Here is a 23,267-nt window from a genome sequence, read left to right on the forward strand (position 1 = left end):
TATATTTCTCAGTTGGGGTTTGTTCAGTGTTTCTTCATGATTGAACTCAGGTTGTGCATTTTTGGCAGGAATTTCGCAGAAGTGATGCTGTGTTCTCAGTGCATCAGTACCAGGAGATTTGGTCCTATTACCATTGATGTTAACTTTTTTCTTTTTTTTAATTTATTTTTGGCTGCGTTGGGTCTTCGTTGCTGTGCGTGGGCTTTCTCTAGTTGTGGCGAGCAGGGGCTACTCTTTTTTTTAATTTAATTAATTAATTTATTTTTGGCTGTGTTGGGTCTTCATTGCTGTGTGCGGGCTTTCTCTAATTGCGGCGAGTGGGGCCTACTCTTCATTGTGGTGTGCCGGCTTCTCATTACAGTGGCTTCTCTTGTTGCGGAGCATGGGCTTTAGGCACACGGGCTTCAGTAGTTGTGGCTCGCAGGCTCAGTAGTTGTGGCGCACGGGCTTAGTTGCTCCACGGCATGTGGGATCTTCCCGGACCAGGGCTCGAACCTGTGTCCCCTTCATTGGCAGGCGGATTCTTAACCCCTGAGCCACCAGGGAATCCCGGGGCTACTCTTCTTTGCGGTGCACAGGCTTCTTACTGTGGTGGCCTCTCGTTGCGGAGCATGGGCTCTAGGCATGCTGGCTTCAGTAGTTGTGGCACGTGGGCTCAGTAGTTGTGGCTCACGGGCTCTAGAGTGCAGACTCAGTAGTTGTGACACACGGGCTTAGTTGCTCAGCGGCATGTGGGGTCTTCCCGGACCAGGGCTCTAACCCATGTCCCCTGCACTGGCAGGTAGATTCTTAACCACTGTGCCACCAGGGAAGCCCGGTGTTCACTTTTATCACTTGGTTAAGATGATGTCTGCCAGGTTTCTCCACTGTAAAGAAATGAATAAGTATCTTGTGGCGAGATATTTTGAAACTACATTAATAGCCTGTTTCTCATCAAACTAGCACTCACTTGTTTTTACATCCGTTGATGATTCTTGTCTGAATCAGTTGCTACTGTGATGGTTCTTAAAAGTTTATTAATTGCATTCTACTGCAAAGTAGAGCTTTCCATTCTCTCTCATGTATTTATTTACTCATTTACTTATATCAGTATTTTGTGGATTCGTATTTTGTTTGGTGGGTTTTAATCTATTACTGCCGAAATTGTTCCAGGTTTGGCCAGTGGGAGCCCTTTCAAGCTGGCTCCTGTGTCCTTTTGACACACCCCTGTCATTCTTTGATCATTTCTTTACTTTTTGACCCATTAAGATATTCCAGGCTCATCTTGTATTTTCCTTGTCTCAGACCTGAAAGTCAGCTATATTTCCAAGGACTGCTGCTTCCTCTTAGTTGGCAATGGTATTTTGTTTTGTTTTGTTTTGTTTTGTTTTATTTTATTCTTTTTAGAGACTGCTTTCCTAGGGCCCGTTACTTGGAATACTAGTTGGCAGTGGTATTTTAGAAACAGTATTTGAGCTTTCAGTTTGCTTATTGCTGATGGGATGTTGTTGCCTCTAGGTATTTCCTGCAGGCAGATCTCTGACATACATTTTTTTAAAATCTCGAGTTCATACCAATAAAATGATCTCTTAATGTTTCTGGAATGGGATTAAAAGTCATAAGTTTAGTGTTTAGTAAAAGTGTGTAGTTTCATATTGTTATAGTTGTCACACAATCTGAAAATCATTCCTAGTTTTTTTTTGTTTTATTTATTTATTTATTTATTTATTTTTGGCTGTGTTGGGTCTTCGTTCCTGTGCGAGAGCTTTCTCCAGTTGCGGCAAGTGGGGGCCGCTCTTCATTGCGGTGCGCGGGCCTCTCACTATCGTGGCCTCTCTTGTTGCGGAGCACAGGCTCTAGACACGCAGGCTCAGTAGTTGTGGCTCACGGGCCTAGTTGCTCTGCGGCATATGGGATCTTCCCAGACCAGGGCTCGAACCCGTGTCCCCTGCATTAGCAGGCAGATTCTCAACCACTGCGCCACCAGGGAAGCCCCCATTCCTAGTTTTTTACGTAAAGGAACCTGTTTCCAATTTGTAAATGATTCCTGTTAAATGACACATTAAAAAAGAGTGTGTTAGGACTAATGACTCCAAGGTACCCTCCAGCTCTATAGCTCCTGCTTAGAGCCGAGCCAGCAGTACCCACCTCCAGAGAGGGTGGGTATTTCTGTCAGAGATTGGGCTGCTTATTGTCCTTGAAGCAGAGTTATTATCTTTCCGTCTCAGTGAGCTTATCTGTTCAATTTCACTTGTATGTTAAAAAGTATTTGTGTCACATGCAGAGATAATTTGATTCTCTCCTTTATCCCTTACTCCTCAAATTTAAGGTCTTCAAGGGATGGTGCAGTTAAGAAACCTTATTCTCCAAAGATAATATCCAAAAAGAAGTCTTCTGCCTTTTCTGGGATCTGGAGTGAGATACCTAGGGCCAGGCACCCTGTACAGTATCATCCCTCATATGCCTGGACCCGAAGGGGCAGGCTAAGAGAACTGCGCATCAGGTGAGTTTGCGAGGGGTCCCCTCCCCTGCCTCAGTGACTTTTCCATTGTTCTCCCTTGTTGCTTAAAATGAGGGGATGATTCTTATTCTCTTATCTCAGTTAATTGGAGACCTTGCTGACTGTTCTTCATGGCACAATGTTCAGAATATTTAGGAATCTGCTGATGTAAAATCTGTCATTGAGTGTTTTCATTCATGGTCTCCAGTTGTGCCCCACAATATATAAGCTATAAAGAGTCTTCCAGAAGAAGTCTAAACATAGTCCAAGAAAATGATCATTTTCTGCTACTCTTGATTAGGTCTTTGAAAGGTATCCTTTTACTCATTCAACAAAAATTTATCATTCCTGGTCCAAGACCTCATGAAAGCGTAAAATCAGGTAGGCTTGGCAGACTGTTAAACAAGCCACAACAGCGAAGTGTGGTAAGTGCTGTGAGAAGGGAGGATGTGGTGCCACAGGCCACCTGGCAGGAACAGCCATGCCAGCATAGCCAGCAGTGACTTCCTGGAGGAGGTGGAGTTTAGCCGAATCCTGAAGGATAATGTAAGAATAAGCCAGGTAAAGGGCAGGAGGAAGAGCATTCCAAGCTGAACCTGGAGATCAACTGGCCAAGACAAGCCAACTTTTTCTGTGTGTTCCAGGCACTGTGCTAGCTGGGGATACTGTGAGCCATGGTCCCTGCTCTCAGGGGCTCACAGTACAGAGGGAACAACAGGCACCCTGTGAACCGCTTCCTGGGATTTGGTGTCATAATGTTACACTAGGGGTTGGAGCAGGGGTCTGAGAGTACCAAGCTACTTGCTCTGTTTGGTTGGGGAAGGTCCAGGAACGCTTCATGTAGGAGTAAGCATTGAAGATGAGCCTTGGTGGGTAAGTGGGCATTTGCCAGGTGTTTTAGGCAGGAAGAATAATACGAACAAAAGCACTAGCATGTACTTCCTTTTTCTCATCTCTGAAATCTTTATCAACAAAATACTTTATATTGAAAGTATTTTTTAAAAATAATCTGCTTGATGTTAGCTTTAGAAATCTGTCCCATCCTGTGCTCTGTTTGATGCAAGATTATCTATATATGATTCACCTTTTGACTCACACTAGTATCCCACTCCCTGGGACCTTAAAGTTTCCGTCTCCTTTCCAGAAAATTGATGATATAAACTAAATGGAGTTTTAAAATATGTATGTATTTCTTTCCTTCTTTCAGATGCATGGCCAGAAAGTTCTTGTATTTGTGGATTCGAATGACTTTTGGAAGAGTATTTCCCTCTAAAGCCAGGTAGTATTAGTTCAGAACACAAAACTTCTGCTGAGTTCATGCTAGGATTTTGTTTTGTATTAAGCCCATGTATAGCCTTTACTATGGCATGTGTTGCATTCCTTCCCTGCTCCTCCCCAAACTCCAGGAGGTATATCATATAATGGTAACTTAACACATATTAGTTTGACTGAATGAATGTTTGCCCAGGAGAAGTAAATGAGCTCTTTCAGGTCCCTGGCGAGACTGGCAGATTGACTTGGTCTAGGGCAGAACCTGGGGGAAAAGTTGGCATTTGCAAGAGGAGTGAAACTGAGTCAAGTGAAAGTCCCTCTGCCTGGTAGCTTCACTTTGTCTAGGCTGCCACCTGCTGCTGCGGGTTTTGGTTAACATTGCTTTAGCTGCAGCGCCCTAAGTGGGTCGCAAGGGGGAACCACCGGGGTCAGGGACACTGTGCAGGAGGCCAGAGGGATGGAGAGAAGGGGCAGTGTAGGGGATGTTTCAGAGAACTGACAGCCATTGAAAATGTAAGTGTTTTTTAAAAACTGAAATGTTATGGGTTCTCACCCTTCACCTCTCCCCTTACTATAGCCTTTCCTGTTTCATTTTTCTGATAGTATGGCTTTCCTGATCTGGAACATCAAGGTCTCTTGATTCAAGGTTTCTCAAGCAAATTTGGCCTGTGTGTGTTCTCTGAAATTTTTTCTTGGTATACCTTGTGGAGGGCCTTGCTATTCCCATCTTCTTCGTGTGTCTTTACCAGTGAGGCTCCCAGTGTGGCCACAGCCCATCGCAGCTGCAGGGATGAGGCATAGTCTACCTCTGCTTTTCCTTCTTTCCCTGGACCTTGGCCCTGCCCTTCTTTACTGCCTTGGTAGCTCTTCTTGCCTTCAATAATTTTTTTTTTTGTCTTTTCTTGTTCTCAGTGGAGAACTGATCAGAGTAACATAGTTTGCCATTATCGGAAGACTCTTGTTTTTCTTTTTTTTTTACTCAATTGAGTATTTTATTTATCTTCCTCCCTGTTAGCTTAGAAATTATATACTCTTTTATCCTTCTTTTACTGACTGCCGTAACAAATATAATATGTTTGTTTAACTTACTGGGATCTAATGTTAATTGGTTTTTTTGCCCTCTTCCCAAACAAGGCAGGGTCCTTCGAACACTTTAACTCTCCTGTCGCTGTCCCCACTTATATCCCCTTATCGTAATGTATTTTAATTGTTTATTTTTGTTTTTCTAAATTAAATTAAAAATTTTTTTTTTTTGGCTGAGCCGTGCAGCTTACAGGATCTTAGTTCCCTGACCAGGGATCGAATCCAGGCCACAGCAGTGAAAGTGCTGAATCTTAACCACTGGACCTCCAGGGAATTCCCTTAATTCAGTTTATATTTTAAAATCTGCAGAACGTTATTACTCTCATTTTACACAGCCAATATTCATTTATATTTATTCATGTGTTTACACTTCTTGTTCTTCTTTGTTTCTTCCTGTATCTCCAGGTTTCCATCTGTGATCCAGGTTTCATATCTTTCACAGATGTGGCGGCTTGCTCTATGGAGTATCCTGGCTTGTTCCCCTACCACGCTTGGTCTGATCCTCTCTTTCCTTGTCTCCTTGTCCTTCTCCTGCTCAGTTTCTATTCTGCTCCCAGCAGTTCCTCCTCAGTATGAAGCCCTGTCTGTTTTTGAGGTCAGGTCGGTTTTGAGACCGTTGGGGCCAGACTGCTCCAGCAGCTTCAGCTCTTACATGAGCCCTGGTTTTGGAGAGAACAAAACTCCTCTCAGTTTCAGCTTCTGGTCTCAAGTTGGGCCTCTGCACTTTCCAGTGACTACTTATTGGCTGATTCAGGTTCTCCTGTTCTCAGCTTCCTCAGATACCACCTTCATCGCTCCTTCTTTCTTCTGTACAAATGTTAATACCATGGCGATCTTTTGACTCTGGGTGATTTGTCCTCACCTGCTTGCATTTTGGGTTTGTAGGGATACCTTGTCACCTAGTTTTGTTGTAATAGATATGTGAGTTTTTGGTTTTACTACATGGTTGCTCTGTGTTTTGTAAGGATTCAGAGACTGAAAAGCTATGTTGCTGCCTTCACTCTCTTCCCCAAATCCTTTTCCTGCTTGATTTTGTTAAACTCATATTTGACTCATATTTAACTGGAAACCTCTTTTCAAATAATACCTATTTATATTCCAAGTACTCGGGAAATGCTGATTATGTTAGAAATGCATTTGAGTCAAAGTAAGAGAAAGTCTGACGATGGCTCAGACAAATCGGGATTTGCTTTTTCTCACAGTTTGGAGGTTGTTATTGGTTCAGGTGTTTAGTGATGTCATCAGAGACTCAGGCTTTTAGATCCTTTCCAGTTTACCATCCTTAGTGTACTGGCCCTTTGTCCTTAGAGATGACACTGTATAGTTGCAAGATGACTGTTCTAGCTTTACACAGGAAGGGGGAGGAAGGGTGGTGTCAGCTGGACCTGTCTCTATCAGGAAGGCAAAACTTTCCTAGAAACCCTCAGCTGCTTCTGCCTCATTGGCCAGAGCTATGTCACTGGCCATCTTTAGCTTCTGAAGAGGCTGGGAGAGAAACCTTTCCAGCCTTCCTAGTGGATGCTGGTGAGGAAGCAGAGGCTTGGTGGTGGGTGTCGGGTATCTGCAACTGATGTCTGCCTCACTGTGTTAGAGCATTCACATTGTACTCTTTTTCCTTTCTTTGCTCTTGAATGGTGGCAGGAAAGAATACTGGACTGGATTTTAGGAGACCTGAATTTTGGTTCTTACCTAGACCCTAGATAATGGTTTGATCTGGGGTTAAGTTACAGCTCTAGGCCTCAGTTTCTCAAATTGTAAAATGAGAGAGTGAGAATATTTTTTCTCTAAGCATCTACCAGAATTATAATTCTGATACTATGTTTTCATTGACTTTGAAATTTGTGATGGGGTGGTCAGTTTCAACTTGTAATCTCTTTTTAAATCAAGTGGGTTATTTGTTACTTTGGGTAAAGTTGGGCATATTGATCTTTGCTTTTTTTTTTTTTTGGTCTTTTTCCATATTGAATTATTTTTTTTTTAATTATTTATTTATTTATTTATTTATTTATTTATTTATTTATTTATTGGCTGTGTTGGGTCTTCGTTTCTGTGCGAGGGCTTTCTCCAGTTGCGGCGAGCGGGGGCCACTCTTCATCGCGGTGCGCGGGCCTCTCACTATCGCTGCCTCTCTTGTTGCGGAGCACAGGCTCCAGACGCGCAGGCTCAGTAGTTGTGGCTCACGGGCCCAGTTGCTCCGCGGCATGTGGGATCTTCCCAGACCAGGGCTGGAACCCGTGTCCCCTGCATCAGCAGGCAGACTCTCAACCACTGCGCCACCAGGGAAGCCCCATATTGAATTATTTATTTCTCACTTTTAGGAATGTTAGAGGGGAATGATATCATACCAGAAACTTCAGAATAATACCTTTATGTGCTTGGAGAATGTTTTAACTTCTATAAACTGGAGTTGTTTTATCATTAATAAATGGAACCAAAATGACCACTGAATTAGTAGGGCAAAAATAATACATATAGTATGTGTCCATATGTAAGGCAGTCTTTTTTTTTTTTTTTTTTTTTAAAGGATTTTCTTATTTATTTATTTATTTATTTATTTTTGGCTGTGTTGGGTCTTCGGTTCGTGCGAGGGCTTTCTCCAGTTGCGGCAAGCGGGGGCCACTCTTCATCGCGGTGCGGGGACCGCTCTTCATCGCGGTGCGCGGGCCTTTCTCTATCGCGGCCCCTCCCGTCGCGGGGCACAGGCTCCAGACGCGCAGGCTCAGCAATTGTGGCTCACGGGCCCAGCTGCTCCGTGGCATGTGGGATCTTCCCAGACCAGGGCTCGAACCCGTGTCCCCTGCATTAGCAGGCAGATTCTCAACCACTGCGCCACCAGGGAATCCCTGTAAGGCAGTCTTAAATAGGAAGTAGTCACCTCTTTTTCTGAAGAGAATATCTGAACAAAATTACTTGGCTAATTTGGGAAGTAGATAAAACAGTCACGTCCATTTAGAGTATTTAATTTATCAGTATTTTTCGTCATTCTTAGTTAAGGCTTTGCTTCCTATTTTCTTGAGAAAATAGAAGTAACAGAAGAGACCATCACTCAGTCTACTGACTGCCAGCATCTATCGCCATATGACCTGCTTTCCCAACTGTTAGACAAATGTACTGGCCATGTATTCATCTGTGGCAAAATCCTTTTGTGTTGCATTCCCCTTGTGCCTACTCCAGGCCATCACACTAGCAGTTTTTTTTCTGTCTCTTCTGTATCAATTTTTCCCTCTTTACTGGATCATTTGTACCAGCATATAATGCTATTATTTTCCTATCCTGAAAAAAAAAAATCCCTTTGATGCTACTTCCTCCTGCAGCTAGCTCTCCATCTCTTTGCTTCCCTCTGCATTTCCTGCCATCCCCAATCTCTCCAGCACCTCTTTTTGTAGTCTCAAGTCCATCCTACGAGGCTTTTGATTCCATCATGCCACCAAAATTGTTTTTGCTTTTGTAAGGTCACTACATTTGCTAAAATCAATGGTGAATTCTTAAATTTCCTCTCACTTGACTTACCAAGAAGCATTAGACAACCCATCATTCCCTTCTTCAAGGAGCCCTTTCTTCTCCCAGTGTCAAGGTTACCATCCTCTCTGTTTCCCTTCCACCTCTTTGTTCCCTCTAACTCTCTTTTGTTGGTTCCTCCTCATCTAAGTATCCCACCCCCAGTCCTTACACTACCTCTCTGTCTACCTCCCAACCGTGGCAACCTCAACCCATGATTCCCAAAGGTACACACCCAGCCCAGACCTCTTCCTGGACTGCTACACACGTGACACTCCACTCTGCGCCCAATAGACGTCACAACTCAGTATGTTCGTAACCAAAGTCTAGACCTTGCCCACAGACCTCCCTGCTGAGTGTTCCTCTGTCCAGTAAAGGAAGCTCCCATCCTTCCAGGGACTCGGGTCAGAAACCTAGGAGTCATCCTTGGTATCTTATTCCCTCACTCCCCGATTGCAATGCCAAATGCCAAATGCCAAAATTACGTTGATTCAACCTTCAAAATAGATTCAGACTCCAAGCTCTTTTCAGTACCTCCCGTTGCTACCACCCTGGTCCAGGCCATCATGTCTCCCCTGAATGACTTCAGGAGCCTCCTCACTGGTCTCCTGCTCCCAGCCTTGTCCTTAGTCAGTCTCTTCACACAGGCAGTCTTGAGTAATCCAATCACGTCACTCTTCGGCTCAGACCTCGGGCAGCTTCCCATCCTGCTTACAGTAAAAGCCAGAGTCCTTACTGTGGCCTATAGGCCAGTCACCTTTTTGTTTTACCTATCTATGGATCTTTTCTTTTTCATTTCTGCCATCATAGTTTTAATTTCCAAGAGCTCTTTTTTGTCCTCTGAATATTCCTTTTTTTAAAAGAATAACATCCTGGAGGCTCATAATTTTTTTGAGGTTAATGTAATGATTTATTTTAAGGTTTTTGTCTGCTCTGTTTCTTCTAAGCTCCTTTCTTCTGTGTGCTTTTGTTCACTGTCTCATGTTGTAGTCTTTCCTCAAATGTCAAGAGATCCTTTTATTGTCTGCTCACGTTTAAGAGTTAATATTAGAAGCTTATATACCCATTCAATGTATGCATAGGGACTTGTAAGCTGAGGGTTTCCCTTTAGGCTTTTGAGGCAGAGACCAGATAGTTTCATTGGGGGAACTCCATCTGTCAGTATCTGAAGGCCTTTTCCCTTAGGTTGATCAATTTTCCCCAGAGGAGAGGAGTCCTCCAAACTCCTTCTGGGGTAGAGTGGGGCGGAGGTGGGGGGTGGTGGTTATAAGCTTGGCGGCAAGCAGAGGAGAGGGAATGTGGGTCTCACTGTTCCGTATGTAGACTCTCGGTTTAGGACTGTCTCCCGAGCTCTGCCTGGTGTTGGAGAGTCCAGTGCCCCTCAGGTTCAGCCTCTCCAGAGATAATCCTGAGTCTCTGCCTGGGTGAATAATGGGATCCAAGGGCCTAACTGCTTCTTACGCACAGGCTTCCAAACAATCCTGTGTTTTCATTTCCACCCAGGGCTCCCCCTTTCCTGATGGCTTCTTGTTCCTATGCCTCTCTGGGGTTCATGCCACCAGCCACTTGCCTCTTGACTCTCCTCCCACCGACACTTAGTTCTCTGCCTTCTTTCACCTGTTGATTCAGTTGCCACTCGCCTGCCTGCTTTCTGTCGTCTAAAATTTGTTGGCATCTCTTGCCTAACATTGTTGCTCCTGTTCTCTTTCTTTGTGGGCTTACACCTTTTGAAAGTATTTGCTGTTATTTTAGTGAGGTTTTGGGAAAGGAAGGAAGTAGATGGATAGATAGTAGATGGTAGAAGGAAGTAAATGTGCAAATGGGTGTGGTTCTTTTCCACTAAAAATTTTAAAAATTATGAACAAAGCTGTTGCTCAAAAATTTTTTCAAACTAAAGAAATGTGTAATACAGGAAATACTAGTCTCCTGGTAATAACAATCCCTCCCTGAGACAGAACCACTGGTAACAGTTTAGTATTTTGGAGATCTTTTCAGGCTTTTAATTTGTATAATATAATAACTTATATATGTACACATACATGTATGCATATAGATAGATATGTTTTTATGTATACATACAAATATGTTGGTGTGTGCATACATTTTATACATATATATTTGGTGTATATTATATTAATTCCAACATATGAGTCCTGGAAATACAAAAAAAAAAAATTAGCTTTAAAAAAGAGTTTAGGGGCTTCCCTGGTGGCGCAGTGGTTAAGAATCCTCCTGCCAGTGCAGGGGACACGGGTTCGAGCCCTGGTCCAGGAAGATCCCACATGCCGTGGAGCAACTAAGCCCATGCGCCATAACTACTGAGCCTGCGCTCTAGAGCCCACAAGGCACAACTACTGAGCCCGTGTGCCACAACTACTGAAGCCCACGTGCCTAGAGCCTGAGCTCCGAAACAAGAGAAGTCACCGCAATGAGAAGCCCACACACTGCAACAAAGAGTGCCCCCGCTCGCTGCAACTAGAGAAACCCTGCGCGTAGCAACAAACAACCAAAGCAGCCAAAAATAAATAAATAAAATAAATTTTAAAAAAAGAGAGTTTAGGGGATTTCACTGGTGATCCAGTGGTTAAGACTTCATGCTTCCCCTGTAGGGGGCGGGGGTTCAATCCCTGGTCAGGGAACTAAAACCCTATGTGCTGCAGCATGGCCCCAAAAAATAGTAATAAAAAATAATAAATAAAAAAATAAATTTTAAAAAGGTTAAAAAACATATCATACCTACCACAAGGTAGCTTTATTTTTTCATCCAGCAATTTTTCTGGAGCATCTTCCATTTCAGTATCTTTTGCTCTACTCTATTCATTAAAAAATTACTGAGTAGCGTTGATTGAATTTAAGCTGTCCCCTTTTGATGGGTACCTATGGTGATTTTCTCTTTTTATTTATTACTATGAACAACAGTGAGGTGAATTTCTTTTATTTTTATTTTTTTCCATTCTTTTTCAAATTCTTTTCCCGTTTAGGTTATTACAGAATATTGAGCAGAGTTCCCTGTGCTATACAGTAGGTCCTTGCTGGTTATCTATTTAATTTAATTAATTAATTTAAATTCTTATCTTTATTTATTTATTTTATTTTATTTATTTTGGCTGTGTTGGGTCTTCGTTGCTGTGCGCGGGCTTTCTCTAGTTGCGGTGAGCGGGGGCTACTCTTTGTTTCAGTGTGCGGGCTTCTCATTGAGGTGGCTTCTCTTGTGGAGCACGGGCTCTAGGTGTGTGGGCTTCAGTAGTTGTGGCACATGGGCTAAGTTGCTCCGCGACATGTGGGATCTTCCTGGACCAGGGCTTGAACCCATGCCCCTCCATTGGCAGGCGGATTCTTAACCACTGCGCCACCAGGGAAGCCCTGGTTATCTATTTTAAATATAGCAGTCAATCCCAAATTCCCAGTCTGTTCTTCTCCCCCAGTCTTCCCCCCTGGTAACCATAAGTTCATTCTCTAAGTCTGTGAGTCTGTTTCTGTTTGTAGATAAGTTCATTTGTATCTTTTTTTTTTTTTTTTTTTTAGATTCTGCATGTAAGTGATATCATATGCTATTTGTCTTTCTTTGTCTGACTTACTTCACTTAGTATGGTAATCTCCAGGTCCATCCATGTTGCTACAAATGGCATTTTTTCATTCTTTTTTATGGCTGAGTTATATTCCATTGTATATTTATGTACCACATCTTCTTAATCCATTCATCTGTCGATGGACATTTAGGTTGCTTCCATGTCTTGGCTATTGTTTTTTTTGTTTTTTAAAATATTTATTTATTTATTTAGGCTGCAAAGGGTCTTAGTTGCGGCATGCTGGATCTTTGTTGTGGCATGCAGGCTTCTTAGTTGGAGCATGCAGGCTTTTAGTTGCAGCATGTGGAATCTAATTCCCCAACCAGGGATCAAACCCAGGCCCCCACATTGGGAGCATGGAGCCCTACCCACTGGACCACCCGGAAGTCCCATGTCTTGGCTGTTGTAAATAATGCTGCAATAAACATTGGGAGGTGAATTTCTCTATGTATAGTTTTGCCAGCCAGTTTTTTAAAACCTGTGAGTGGGTGAGGAAGAAGGACATGTTAGTAACCTACAGAACCATGAAAAGAAATTTGGAGTGACTGACAGGCCAGAGTTCCTGAGTTACCAGTCTTCTTGACCATGCCTGTTAGCATCAGCACAATCTCACTGCCCTGCTGCTTTCTTTCTTAGTAGCTTTTTCCCTTCTTATTTTCTCTTCTCTTTTGCTCTTGTTATAACTCCCCTAGTCTGATTTCAGTTAAACTAATATATTCTGTTAAGTCCTAGGAATACCATTAGGCATTTGCTTATTTTATAACTTTTAATCTCCTGGGTATGTAAATGAGAAGTGTAGCTACTATCTTTTACTAATCAAATATATTTTTTAGTCTGGTGAATGAAAAAAATTGAGAATGTTAATTCTCAACTCACTTATGGTATTTGAAAAGTCAGATTTTTTTACTTTCATCTCTTTAATTGGTAAGATCTAGAGTATAAAATTTTTTAGCCTCATTTCTAGTTTAAGTAGTTCTAATGTTTTGATCTGAAAAAGTTAAATATGTCTATTTTTAATCTATTTTGGTGTTATCAAATAATGAACCACACTTTTCTATGAGAAAGCAATGGCCATATGAAACGGTGATTTGGGAGTAGATACCAGCTCCAACATTGTTAGTTATGTCTCTCTGATTTTTTTTTCATTGCCCTAGGTTTTACTATGAGCAAAGAATTCTGCAGAAGGTCTTTGAAGAATGGAAAGAAGAGTGGTGGGTTTCCCATCGAGAGTGGAAACTCCGCGTTCGAGCTGACTGTCACTATAGGTAGGATTTCATGTTACGTTACTTTAATTTTACTGATACACGTTATCAGATAATTACTTGTTGGCATGTTTCTGGTCAAAAGGATAGAAGTTTTTTTTCTGGTTTTATTGAGATATAATTGACATATATTAATTACTGTATGAGTTTTAGGTGTACAGAATAAAGGTTTGACTTACATATTATGAAATGATTACCACAGTAAGTTTAGTTAATGTTTATCATCTCATATAGATACGATAAAAAGAAAAGGGAAAAAAAAAAGAAAAAAATTTTCTCCTTGTAATGAGAACTTCTAGGATTTACTTACTGTCTTAACAACTTCCATATATATCATACAGCAGTAGTAACTATAGTCATCATGTTGTACATTACATCCCTAGAACTTCTTTGTCTCATAACTGGAAGTTTGTATCTTTTGACTGCCGCCCCCAACCCACCCGGCCTCTGGTAACCACAAATCTGATCTTTTTCTGAGTTTGTTTTTTTTTTTTTTTTTTTTTTTAAGATTCCACATATAAGTGAGATCATATAGTATTTGTCTTTCTCTGTCTGACATATTTCACTTACCCTAATGCCCTCAAGGTCCATCCATGTTGTCGCAAATGGCAGGGTTTCCTCTTTTTTTTTTTTTTTTTTTAGTTGTTTTGTTTGTTTTTTTATACTGCAGGTTCTTATTAGGCATCAGTTTTATACACATCAGTGTATACATGTCAATCCCAATCGCCCAATTCAGCACATCACCATCCCCACCTCATCGCAGTTTTCCCCCCTTGGTGTCCATATGTCCATTCTCTACATCTGTGTCTCAACTTCTGCCCTGCAAACTGGCTCATCTGTACCATTTTTCTAGGTTCCACATACATGCATTAACATACGATATTTGTTTTTCTCTTTCTGACTTACTTCACTCTGTATGACAGCCTCTAGATCCATCCACTTCTCAACAAATGACTCAATTTCGTTCCTTTTTATGGCTGAATAATATTCCATCGTATATATGTACCACAACTTCTTTATCCATTCGTCTGTTGATGGGCATTTAGGTTGCTTCCATGACCTGGCTATTGTAAATAGTGCTGCAATGAACATTCGGGTGCACGTGTCTTTTTGAATTACGGTTTTCTCTGGGTATATGCCCAGTAGTGGGATTGCTGGGTCATATGGTAATTCTAGTTTTAGTTTTTTAAGGAACCTCCATATTGTTCTCCATAGTGGCTGTATCAATTTACATTCCCACCAACAGTGCAAGAGGGTTCCCTTTTCTCCACACCCTCTCCAGCATTTGTTGTTTGTAGATTTTCTGATGATGCCCATTCTAACAGGAGTGAGGTGATACCTCATTGTAGTTTTGATTTGCATTTCTCTAATAATTAGTGATGTTGAGCATCTTTTCATGTGCTTCGTGGCCGTCTGTATGTCTTCTTTGGAGAAATGTCTATTTAGGTCTTCTGCCCATTTTTGGATTGGGGTGTTTGTTTCTTTGATATTGAGCTGAATGAGCTGTTTATATATTTTGGAGATTAATCCTTTGTCCGTTGATTCATTTGCAAATATTTTCTCCCATTCTGAGGGTTGTCTTTTCGTCTTGTTTATGGTTTCCTTTGCTGTGCAAAAGCTTTGAAGTTTCATTAGGTCCCACTTGTTTATTTTTGTTTTTATTTCCATTACTCTAGGAGGTGGATCGAAAAAGATCTTGCTGTGATTTATGTCAAAGAGTGTTCTTCCTATGTTTTCCTCTAAGAGTTTTATAGTGTCCAGTCTTATATTTAGGTCTCTAATCCATTTTGAGTTTATTTTTGTGTATGGTGTTAGGGAGTATTCTAATTTCATTCTTTTACATGTGGCTGTCCAGTTTTCCCAGCACCACTTATTGAAGAGACTGTCTTTTCTCCATTGTATATCTTTGCCTCCTTTGTCATAGATTAGTTGACCATAGGTGCGTGGGTTAATCTCTGGGCTTTCTATCTTGTTCCATTGATCTATGTTTCTGTTTTTGTGCCAGTACCATATTGTCTTGATTACTGTAGCTTTGTAGTATAGTCTGAAGTCAGGGAGTCTGATTCCTCCAGCTCCATTTTTTTGCCTCAAGACTGCTTTGGCTATTCGGGGTCTTTTCTGTCTCCATACAAATTTTAAGATGATTTGTTCTAGCTCCGTAAAAAATGCCATTGGTAATTTGATAGGGATTGCATTGAATCTGTAGATTGCTTTGGGTAGTATACTCATTTTCACAATGTTGATTCTTCCAATCCAAGAACATGGTATATCTCTCCATCTGTTGGTATCATCTTTAATTTCTTTCATCAGTGTCTTATAGTTTTCTGCATACAGGTCTTTTGTCTCCCTAGGTAGGTTTATTCCTAGGTATTTTATTCTTTTTGTTGCAATGGTAAATGGGAGTGTTTCCATAATTTCTCTTTCAGATTTTTCATCATTAGTGTATAGGAATGCAAGAGATTTCTGTGCATTAATTTTGTAACCTGCAACTTTACCATATTCATTAATTAGCTCTAGCAGTTTTCTGGTGGCAGTTTTAGGATTCTCTATGTATAGTATCATGTCATCCGCAAACAGTGACAGTTTTACTTCTTCTTTTCCAATTTGTATTCCTTTTATTTCTTTTTCTTCTCTGATTGCCGTGGCTAGGACTTCCAGAACTATGTTGAATAATAGTGGTGAGAGTGGACATCCTTGTCTCGTTCCTGATCTTAGAGGAAATGCTTTCAGTTTTTCACCATTGAGAATGATGTTTGCTGTGGGTTTGTCATATATGGCCTTTATTATGTTGAGGTAGGTTCCCTCTATGCCCACTTTCTGGAGAGTTTTTATCATAAATGGGTGTTGAATTTTGTCAAAAGCTTTTTCTGCATCTATTGAGATGATCATATGGTTTTTATTCTTCAATTTGTTAATATGGTGTATCACATTGATTGATTTGCGTATATTGAAGAATCCTTGCATCCCTGGGATAAATCCCACTTGATCGTGGTGTATGATCCTTTTAATGTGTTGTTGGATTCTGTTTGCTAGTATTTTGTTGAGGATTTTTGCATCTATATTCATCAGTGATATTGGTCTGTAATTTTCTTTTTTTGTAGTGTCTTTGTCTGGTTTTGGTATCAGGGTGATTGTGGCCTCATAGAATGAGTTTGGGAGAGTTCCTTCCTCTGCAATTTTTTGGAAGAGTTTGAGAAGGATGGGCGTTAGCTCTTCTCTAAATGTTTGATAGAATTCACCTGTGAAGCCATCTGGTCCTGGACTTTTGTTTGTTGGAAGATTTTTAATCACAGTTTCAATTTCATTACTTGTGATTGGTCTGTTGATATTTTCTGTTTCTTCCTGATTCAGTCTTGGAAGGTTATACCTTTCTAAGAATTTGTCCATTTCTTCCAGGTTGTCCATTTTATTGGCATAAAGTTGCTTGTAGTAGTCTCTTAGGATGTTTTGTATTTCTGCGGTGTCTGTTGTAACTTCTCCTTTTTCATTTCTGATTTTATTGATTTGAGTCCTCTCCCTCTTTTTCTTGATGAGTCTGGCTAATGGCTTATCAATTTTGTTTATCTTCTCAAAGAACCAACTTTTAGTTTTATTGATCTTTGCTATTGTTTTCTTTGTTTCTATTTCATTTATTTCTGCTCTGATCTTTATGATTTCTTTCCTTCTGCTAACTTTGGGTTTTGTTTGTTCTTCTTTCTCTAGTTTCTTTAGGTGTAAAGTTAGATTGTTTACTTGAGATTTTTCTTGTTTCTTTAGGTAGGCTTGTATAGCTATAAACTTCCCTCTTAGAACCGCTTTTGCTGCATCCCATAGGTTTTGGGTCGTCGTGTTTTCATTGTCATTTGTCTCTAGGTATTTTTTTATTTCCTGTTTGATTCCTTCAGTGATCTCTTGGTTATTTAGTAACGTATTGTTTAGCCTCCATGTGTTTGTCTTTTTTACGTTTTTTTCCCTGTAATTCATTTCTAATCTCATAGCGTTGTGGTCAGAAAAGATGCTTGATATGATTTCAATTTTCTTAAATTTACTGAGGCTTGATTTGTGACCCAAGATGTGATCTATCCTGGAGAATGTTCCGTGTGCACTTGAGAAGAACGTGTAATCTGCCGTTCTTGGATGGAATGTCCTATATATATCAATTAAATCTATCTGGTCTATTGTGTCATTTAAAGCTTCTGTTTCCTTATTTATTTTCATTTTGGATGATCTGTCCATTGGTGTAAGTGAGGTGTTAAAGTCCCCCACTATTATTGTGTTACTGTCGATTTCCTCTTTTATAGCTGTTAGCAGTTGCCTTATGTATTGAGGTGCTCCTATGTTGGGTGCATATATATTTATAATTGTTATATCTTCTTCTTGGATTGATCCCTGGATCATTATGTAGTGTCCTTCCTTGTCTCTTGTAACATTCTTTATTTTAAAGTCTATTTTATCTGATATGAGTATAGCTACTCCAGCTTTCTTTTGATTTCCATTTGCATGGAATATCTTTTTCCATCCCCTCACTTTCAGTCTGTATGTGTCCCTAGGTCTGAAGTGGGTCTCTTGTAGACAGCATATATATGGGTCTTGTTTTTGTATCCATTCAGCCAGTCTATGTCTTTTGGTTGGGGCATTTAATCCATTCACGTTTAAGGTAATTATCGATATGTATGTTCCTATGACCATTTTCTTAATTGTTTTGGGTTTGTTTTTGTAGGTCCTTTTCTTCTCTTGTGTTTCCCACTTAGAGAAGTTCCTTTAGCATTTGTTGTAGAGCTGGTTTGGTGGTGCTGAATTCTCTTAGCTTTTGCTTGTCTGTAAAGCTTTTGATTTCTCCATCAAATCTAAATGAGATCCTTGCTGGGTAGAGTAATCTTGGTTGTAGGTTCTTCCCTTTCATCACTTTAAGTATTTCATGCCACTCCCTTCTGGCTTGCAGAGTTTCTGCTGAGAAATCAGCTGTTAACCTTATGGGGGTTCCCTTGTATGTTATTTGTCGTTTTTCCCTTGCTGCTTTCAATAATTTTTCTTTGTCTTTAATTTTTGCCACTTTGATTACTATGTGTCTCGGCGTGTTTCTCCTTGGGTTTATTCTGTATGGGACTCTCTGCGCTTCCTGGACTTGGGTGGCTATTTCCTTTCCCATGTTAGGGAAGTTTTCGATTATAATCTCTTCAAATATTTTCTCTGGTCCTTTCTCTCTCTCTTCTCCTTCTGGGACCCCTATAATGCGAATGTTGTTGCGTTTAATGTTGTCCCAGAGGTCTCTTAGGCTGTCTTCATTTCTTTTTAGTCTTTTTTCTTTAGTCTGTTCCGCAGCAGTGAATTCCACCATTCTGTCTTCCAGGTCACTTATCCGTTCTTCTGCCTCAGTTATTCTGCTATTGATTCCTTCTAGTGTATTTTTCATTTCAGTTATTGTATTGGCCATCTCTGTTTGTTTGTTCTTTAATTCTTCTAGGTCTTTGTTAATCATTTCTTGCATCTTCTCAATCTTTGCCTCCATTCTTATTCCGAGGTCCTGGATCATCTTCACTATCATTATTCTGAATTCTTTTTCTGGAAGGTTGCCTATCTCCACTTCATTTAGTTGTTTTTCTGGGGTTTTTTCTTGTTCCTTCATCTGGTACATAGCCCTCTGCCTTTTCATCTTCTCTGTCTTTCTGTAACTGTGGTTTTTGGTCCACAGGCTGCAGGATTGTAGTTTTTCTTGCTTCTGTTGTCTGCCCTCTGGTGGTTGAGGCTATCTAAGAGGCTTGATGGGAGGCTCTGGTGGTGGGTAGAGCTGACTGTTGCTGTGGCGGTCAGAGCTCAGTAAACCCTTAATCCACTTGACTGTTGATGGGTGGGGCTGGGTTCCCTCCCTGTTGCTGTGGCGATCAGAGCCCAGTAAAACCTTAATCCACTTGACTGTTGATGGGTGGGGCTGGGTTCCCTCCCTGTTGGTTGTTTTGCCTGAGGCAACCCAACACTGGAGCCTACCCGTGCTCTTTGGTGGGGTTAATGGCAGACTCTGGGAGGGCTCACGCCCAGGAGAACTTCCCAGGACCTCTGCTGCCAGTGTCCTTATCCCCACGGTGAAACAGAGCCACCACTCGCCTCTGCAGGAGACCCCCCAACACCAGCAGGTACGTCTGGTTCAGTCTCCCCCAGGGTCACTGCTCCTTCCCCTGGGTCCCGATGCACACATTACTTTGTGTGTGCCCTCCAAGAGTGGGGTCTCTGTTTCCCCCAGTCCTGTCACAGTCCTGCAATCAATTCCCACTAGACTTCAAAGTCTGATTCTCTAGGAATTCCTCCTCCCTTTGCCGGACCCCCAGGTTGGGAAGCCTGAGGTGGGGCTCAGAACCTTCACTCCAGTGGGTGGACTTCTGTGGTATAAGTGTTCGCCAGTCTGTGAGTCACCCACCCAGCAGTTATGGGATTTGATTTTACTCTGATTGCGCCCCTCCTACCGTCTCACTGTGGCTTCTCCTCTGTCCTTGGACGTGGGGTGTCCTCCTTGGTGAAGTCCAGGGTCTTCCTGTCAATGATTGTCCAGCAGCCAGTTGTGATTCTGGTGCTCTCGCAAGAGGGAGTGAGAGCACGTCCTTCTACTCCGCCATCTTGGTTAATCTCTAAATAAGGTGTCGTCTCACTGTGGCTTCTCCTCTGTCCTTGGACGTGGGGTGTCCTCCTTGGTGAAGTCCAGGGTCTTCCTGTCAATGATTGTCCAGCAGCCAGTTGTGATTCTGGTGCTCTCGCAAGAGGGAGTGAGAGCACGTCCTTCTACTCCGCCATCTTGGTTAATCTCCATCCTCTTTTTTTTAATGTATATGTTTTTACGGGGTTTCCTCATTTTTTAATGGCTGAGTAAATTCCATTGTATATAGATACCACAACTTTACCCATTCATCCACCTTTGGACACTTAGGTTGTTTCCCTCTCGTGGCTATTGTAAATAATGCTGCTGTGAACACGGTGGTGCAGATATCTTTTCAAGTTAGTGTTTTTGTTTCCTTTGGATATATTCCCAGAAGTGGGATTGCTGGATTGTCTGGTAGTTCTATTTTTAATTTTTTAAAGATCCTGCATACTGTTTTCCTTGGTGGCTATACCAATTTACAATCCTACCAACAGTCCACAAGTTTCCCTTTTCTCCATATCCTCACCAGTGTGTGTTATCTCTTGTCTTTTTTTTTTCTTTTTTATGTCTTATTTTTTGGAGACCTAATTTCCTACTTTTCCTTTTTTTAATTGAGGTAAAATTGGTTTATAACATTATATAAATTTAGGTGCACATTATAATTCTATCTTGTCTTTTTGATGATGGCCATTTTAACAGGTGTGTGGTGATTTTGATCTCGTGATTTTGATTTATATTTTCCTAATGACTAGTAGTGTTGAGCATTTTTTCATGTACTTGTTGACCATTTGTATATCTCCTTTGGAAAAATGTCTGTTTAGGTCCTTTGCCCACTTTTAAATTGGATTATTCTTTTTTTTGCTATTGAGTTATATGAGTTCTTCATATATTTTGGATATTAATCCCTTATCAGCTATATGGGTTGCAAATATTTTTTTCCCATTTTGTAGGTTGTCTTTTTCACTTTGTTGGCTGTGTCTTTTGCTGTGCATAAGCCTTTTGGTTTGCTGTAGTCCCACTTGTTTATTTTTTATTTTGTTGCTTGTGCTTTAGGTGTCATATCCAAAAAATCATTGCTAAGATTTATGTGAAGGAGCTTTTTTCCTATATTTTCTTCTAGGAATTTCATGGTTTCAGGTCTTGCATTTAAGTCTTTAATCCATTTCTGGTTAATGAGTGGTGTTAGATATGAATCTAGTTTCATTCTTTTACATGTGAATATCCAGTTTTCCCAGCACCATTTATTGAAGAGACTGTCTTTTTTCCATTGAATATTCTTGGCTCCCTTGTCAAATATTAGATGACGGTATATACTTGGGTTAATTTGGGGGCTCTCAACTCTATTCCATTAGTCTGTTTGTTTTTATGCCAGTGCCATAATATACTATAGCTTGAAAACAGGAAGTGTAATGCCTCCTGCTTTGTTCTTTCTCTGGATTGCTTTGACTATTTGGGGTCTTTTGTGGTTCCACATAAATTTTAGGATTGTTTTTTCTACTTTTGTAAACATGCCATTGGAATCTTGATAGGGATTGCATTGAATCTATAGATGGCTTTTGGTAGTACTAACATTTTAACAATATTTTTCCAATTCATGGACATGGAATACCTTTCCATTTATTTGTCTTCTTTGATTTCTTTCATCAATGTCTTGTAGTTTTCAGAGTAGAGACCTTTCACCTCCTTGGTTAAATTTATTCCTAAGCTTTTTGTTATTTTTGATGCTATTGTAAGTGAGATTGATTTATTTCTTTTTCAGATAATTTGTTGTTATTGTATAGCATTGCTACTTAGTTTTTTACGTTAATTTTATATCCTGTGATTTTACTGAGTTCATTGATTAGATCTAACAATTTTTTGGTTGAGTCTCTAAGAGTTTCTGTATGTAAAATCATGGCATCTGCAAATAGAGACAGTTTTACTTCTTCCTTTCCAATTCCAATGCCTTTTCTTTCTTTTTTTTTTTGTTTCCCAATTGCTCTGGCTAGGACTCCCAGTACTATGTTAAGTAGGAGTGGTGAGAGTGAGCACCCTTGTCCTGTTCCTGATCTTAGAGGAAAAGCTTTCAGCCTTTCTCCATTGAGTATGATGTTACCTGTGGGCTCATCATATGTGGCCTTTATTATATTGAGATACTGATGATCATATGATTCTTTTCTTTCATTCTATTATGTGAGGTATCACATTGATTGAGTTTGTGGAGGTTGGACCATCCTTGCAACGAGAAGAGTTTTGGATTATTTTCTGTATTTCTTCAAATTCTTTTTAGAGTAAGCAAGATCAAAGTCCTAAATTAAGACCAAGCACACAATACTGTGTGCATGTGAGCACATATACACAGAGATACCCCTCTAATTCAAGTAATCATTATGTAATGATCATGCTAATGATTTGAATAGGTTTTTCTCACTGACTCTCACTTCTATATAGTTTCTAATTCTGTGTTTTAAAATAATAAAGTTGTTTTAATTTGTATTGATTGGGAGAAAATATATGCCCAATATAGAACATTAAGAAAATAGAAATAGAAAAAACTTTAAAATTTTATTTATTTATTTTTTTAGCAATAGAGAGAAGAAACTCTTAATCTTTGACATTTGTATTTCCAAGGATAAGTGGAAGAAAAAGTAAAAATTGGGAATTACATCACATACATATTTTTATACCTTTTTTAAAGTAAAAACTTAGTATGTCTTATACATTGTGTCTTTTTCAAATGGTATTCACTCATTATAATCATGTCTTTAAGCTCTTCGGGGTAGGGTTTCTGATTTATGGATATTTCAGATATCCATAAATATAGACATCGTTGAATCGTTCTATGAAGCTGGCAGAGTATGAAATCAAGTTTTAGGAAATGGGATAGTGAAGATATGGAGGGACTGACAGTCTTTTTTTTGGCGGGGGGGCTGCTTTTTGGTTCTTTGCTGTGCGTGGCTTTCTCTAGTTGCAGCGAGGAGGGGCTACTCTTCGTTGCGGTGCGCAGGCTTCTCATTGCGGTGGCTTCTCTTGTTGCGGAGCGTGGGCTTCAGTAATTGTGGCTCGCGGGCTCTAGAGCACAGGCTCAGTAGTTGTGGCGCACGGGCTTAGTTGCTCTGCGGCATGTGGGATCTTCCCGGACCAGGGCTCAAACCCGTGTCCCCTGCATTGGCAGGTGGATTCTTAACCACTGCGCCACCAGGGAAGCCCTGGGACTGACAGTCTTAATGTGCATAATGTATGTATTGAGACAGAAAAGACAAAGGAGAACATTGACTGTGTTTTAGTGCAAAGGAGAGGTTATGTTTTACATGGTGTGGATGATTAAGATATGACTGTCATTCCAAATGCCACAGCTTTGTGGGTGCTGAAGGTGAAGTTATTCTAGGATAATTCACACCTTTCTTCCTTGGTAATAATATAAGGTGTGGAGAACGACACTCCAATTTTAGCTTAGGATATAGATTGGCTTTTTTGTGTCAGAAGTGTTCCTGTTAATTTCTCCTAAGTACAGAACG

General features: G+C 40.6%; 1 protein-coding gene across 12 annotated transcripts in view; it reads left to right on the forward strand.

The window, feature by feature from the left end:
* The window catches only part of SFI1 (SFI1 centrin binding protein), an 86,279-nt gene that overhangs the window by 14,218 nt on the left and 48,794 nt on the right, over positions 1–23,267 (forward strand). For 10 of the 12 annotated variants that reach the window (XR_009005118.1, XR_009005119.1, XM_057527258.1 and 7 more), the window contains exons 3-5: positions 2,309–2,482; positions 3,687–3,758; positions 13,056–13,166. Coding sequence is in view for 10 of the 12 variants with exons in the window: in XM_057527258.1 (XP_057383241.1) it covers positions 2,309–2,482; positions 3,687–3,758; positions 13,056–13,166 (357 nt within the window). In the remaining 2 variants the exon portion in view is untranslated. The remainder of the gene's footprint in view (positions 1–2,308; positions 2,483–3,686; positions 3,759–13,055; positions 13,167–23,267) is intronic. The other 2 variants (XM_057527251.1, XM_057527254.1) reach the window with 2 other exon arrangements.

The sequence above is a fragment of the Balaenoptera acutorostrata genome, chromosome 13, assembly GCF_949987535.1.
Source record: "Balaenoptera acutorostrata chromosome 13, mBalAcu1.1, whole genome shotgun sequence".
NCBI lineage: Eukaryota > Metazoa > Chordata > Mammalia > Artiodactyla > Balaenopteridae > Balaenoptera > Balaenoptera acutorostrata.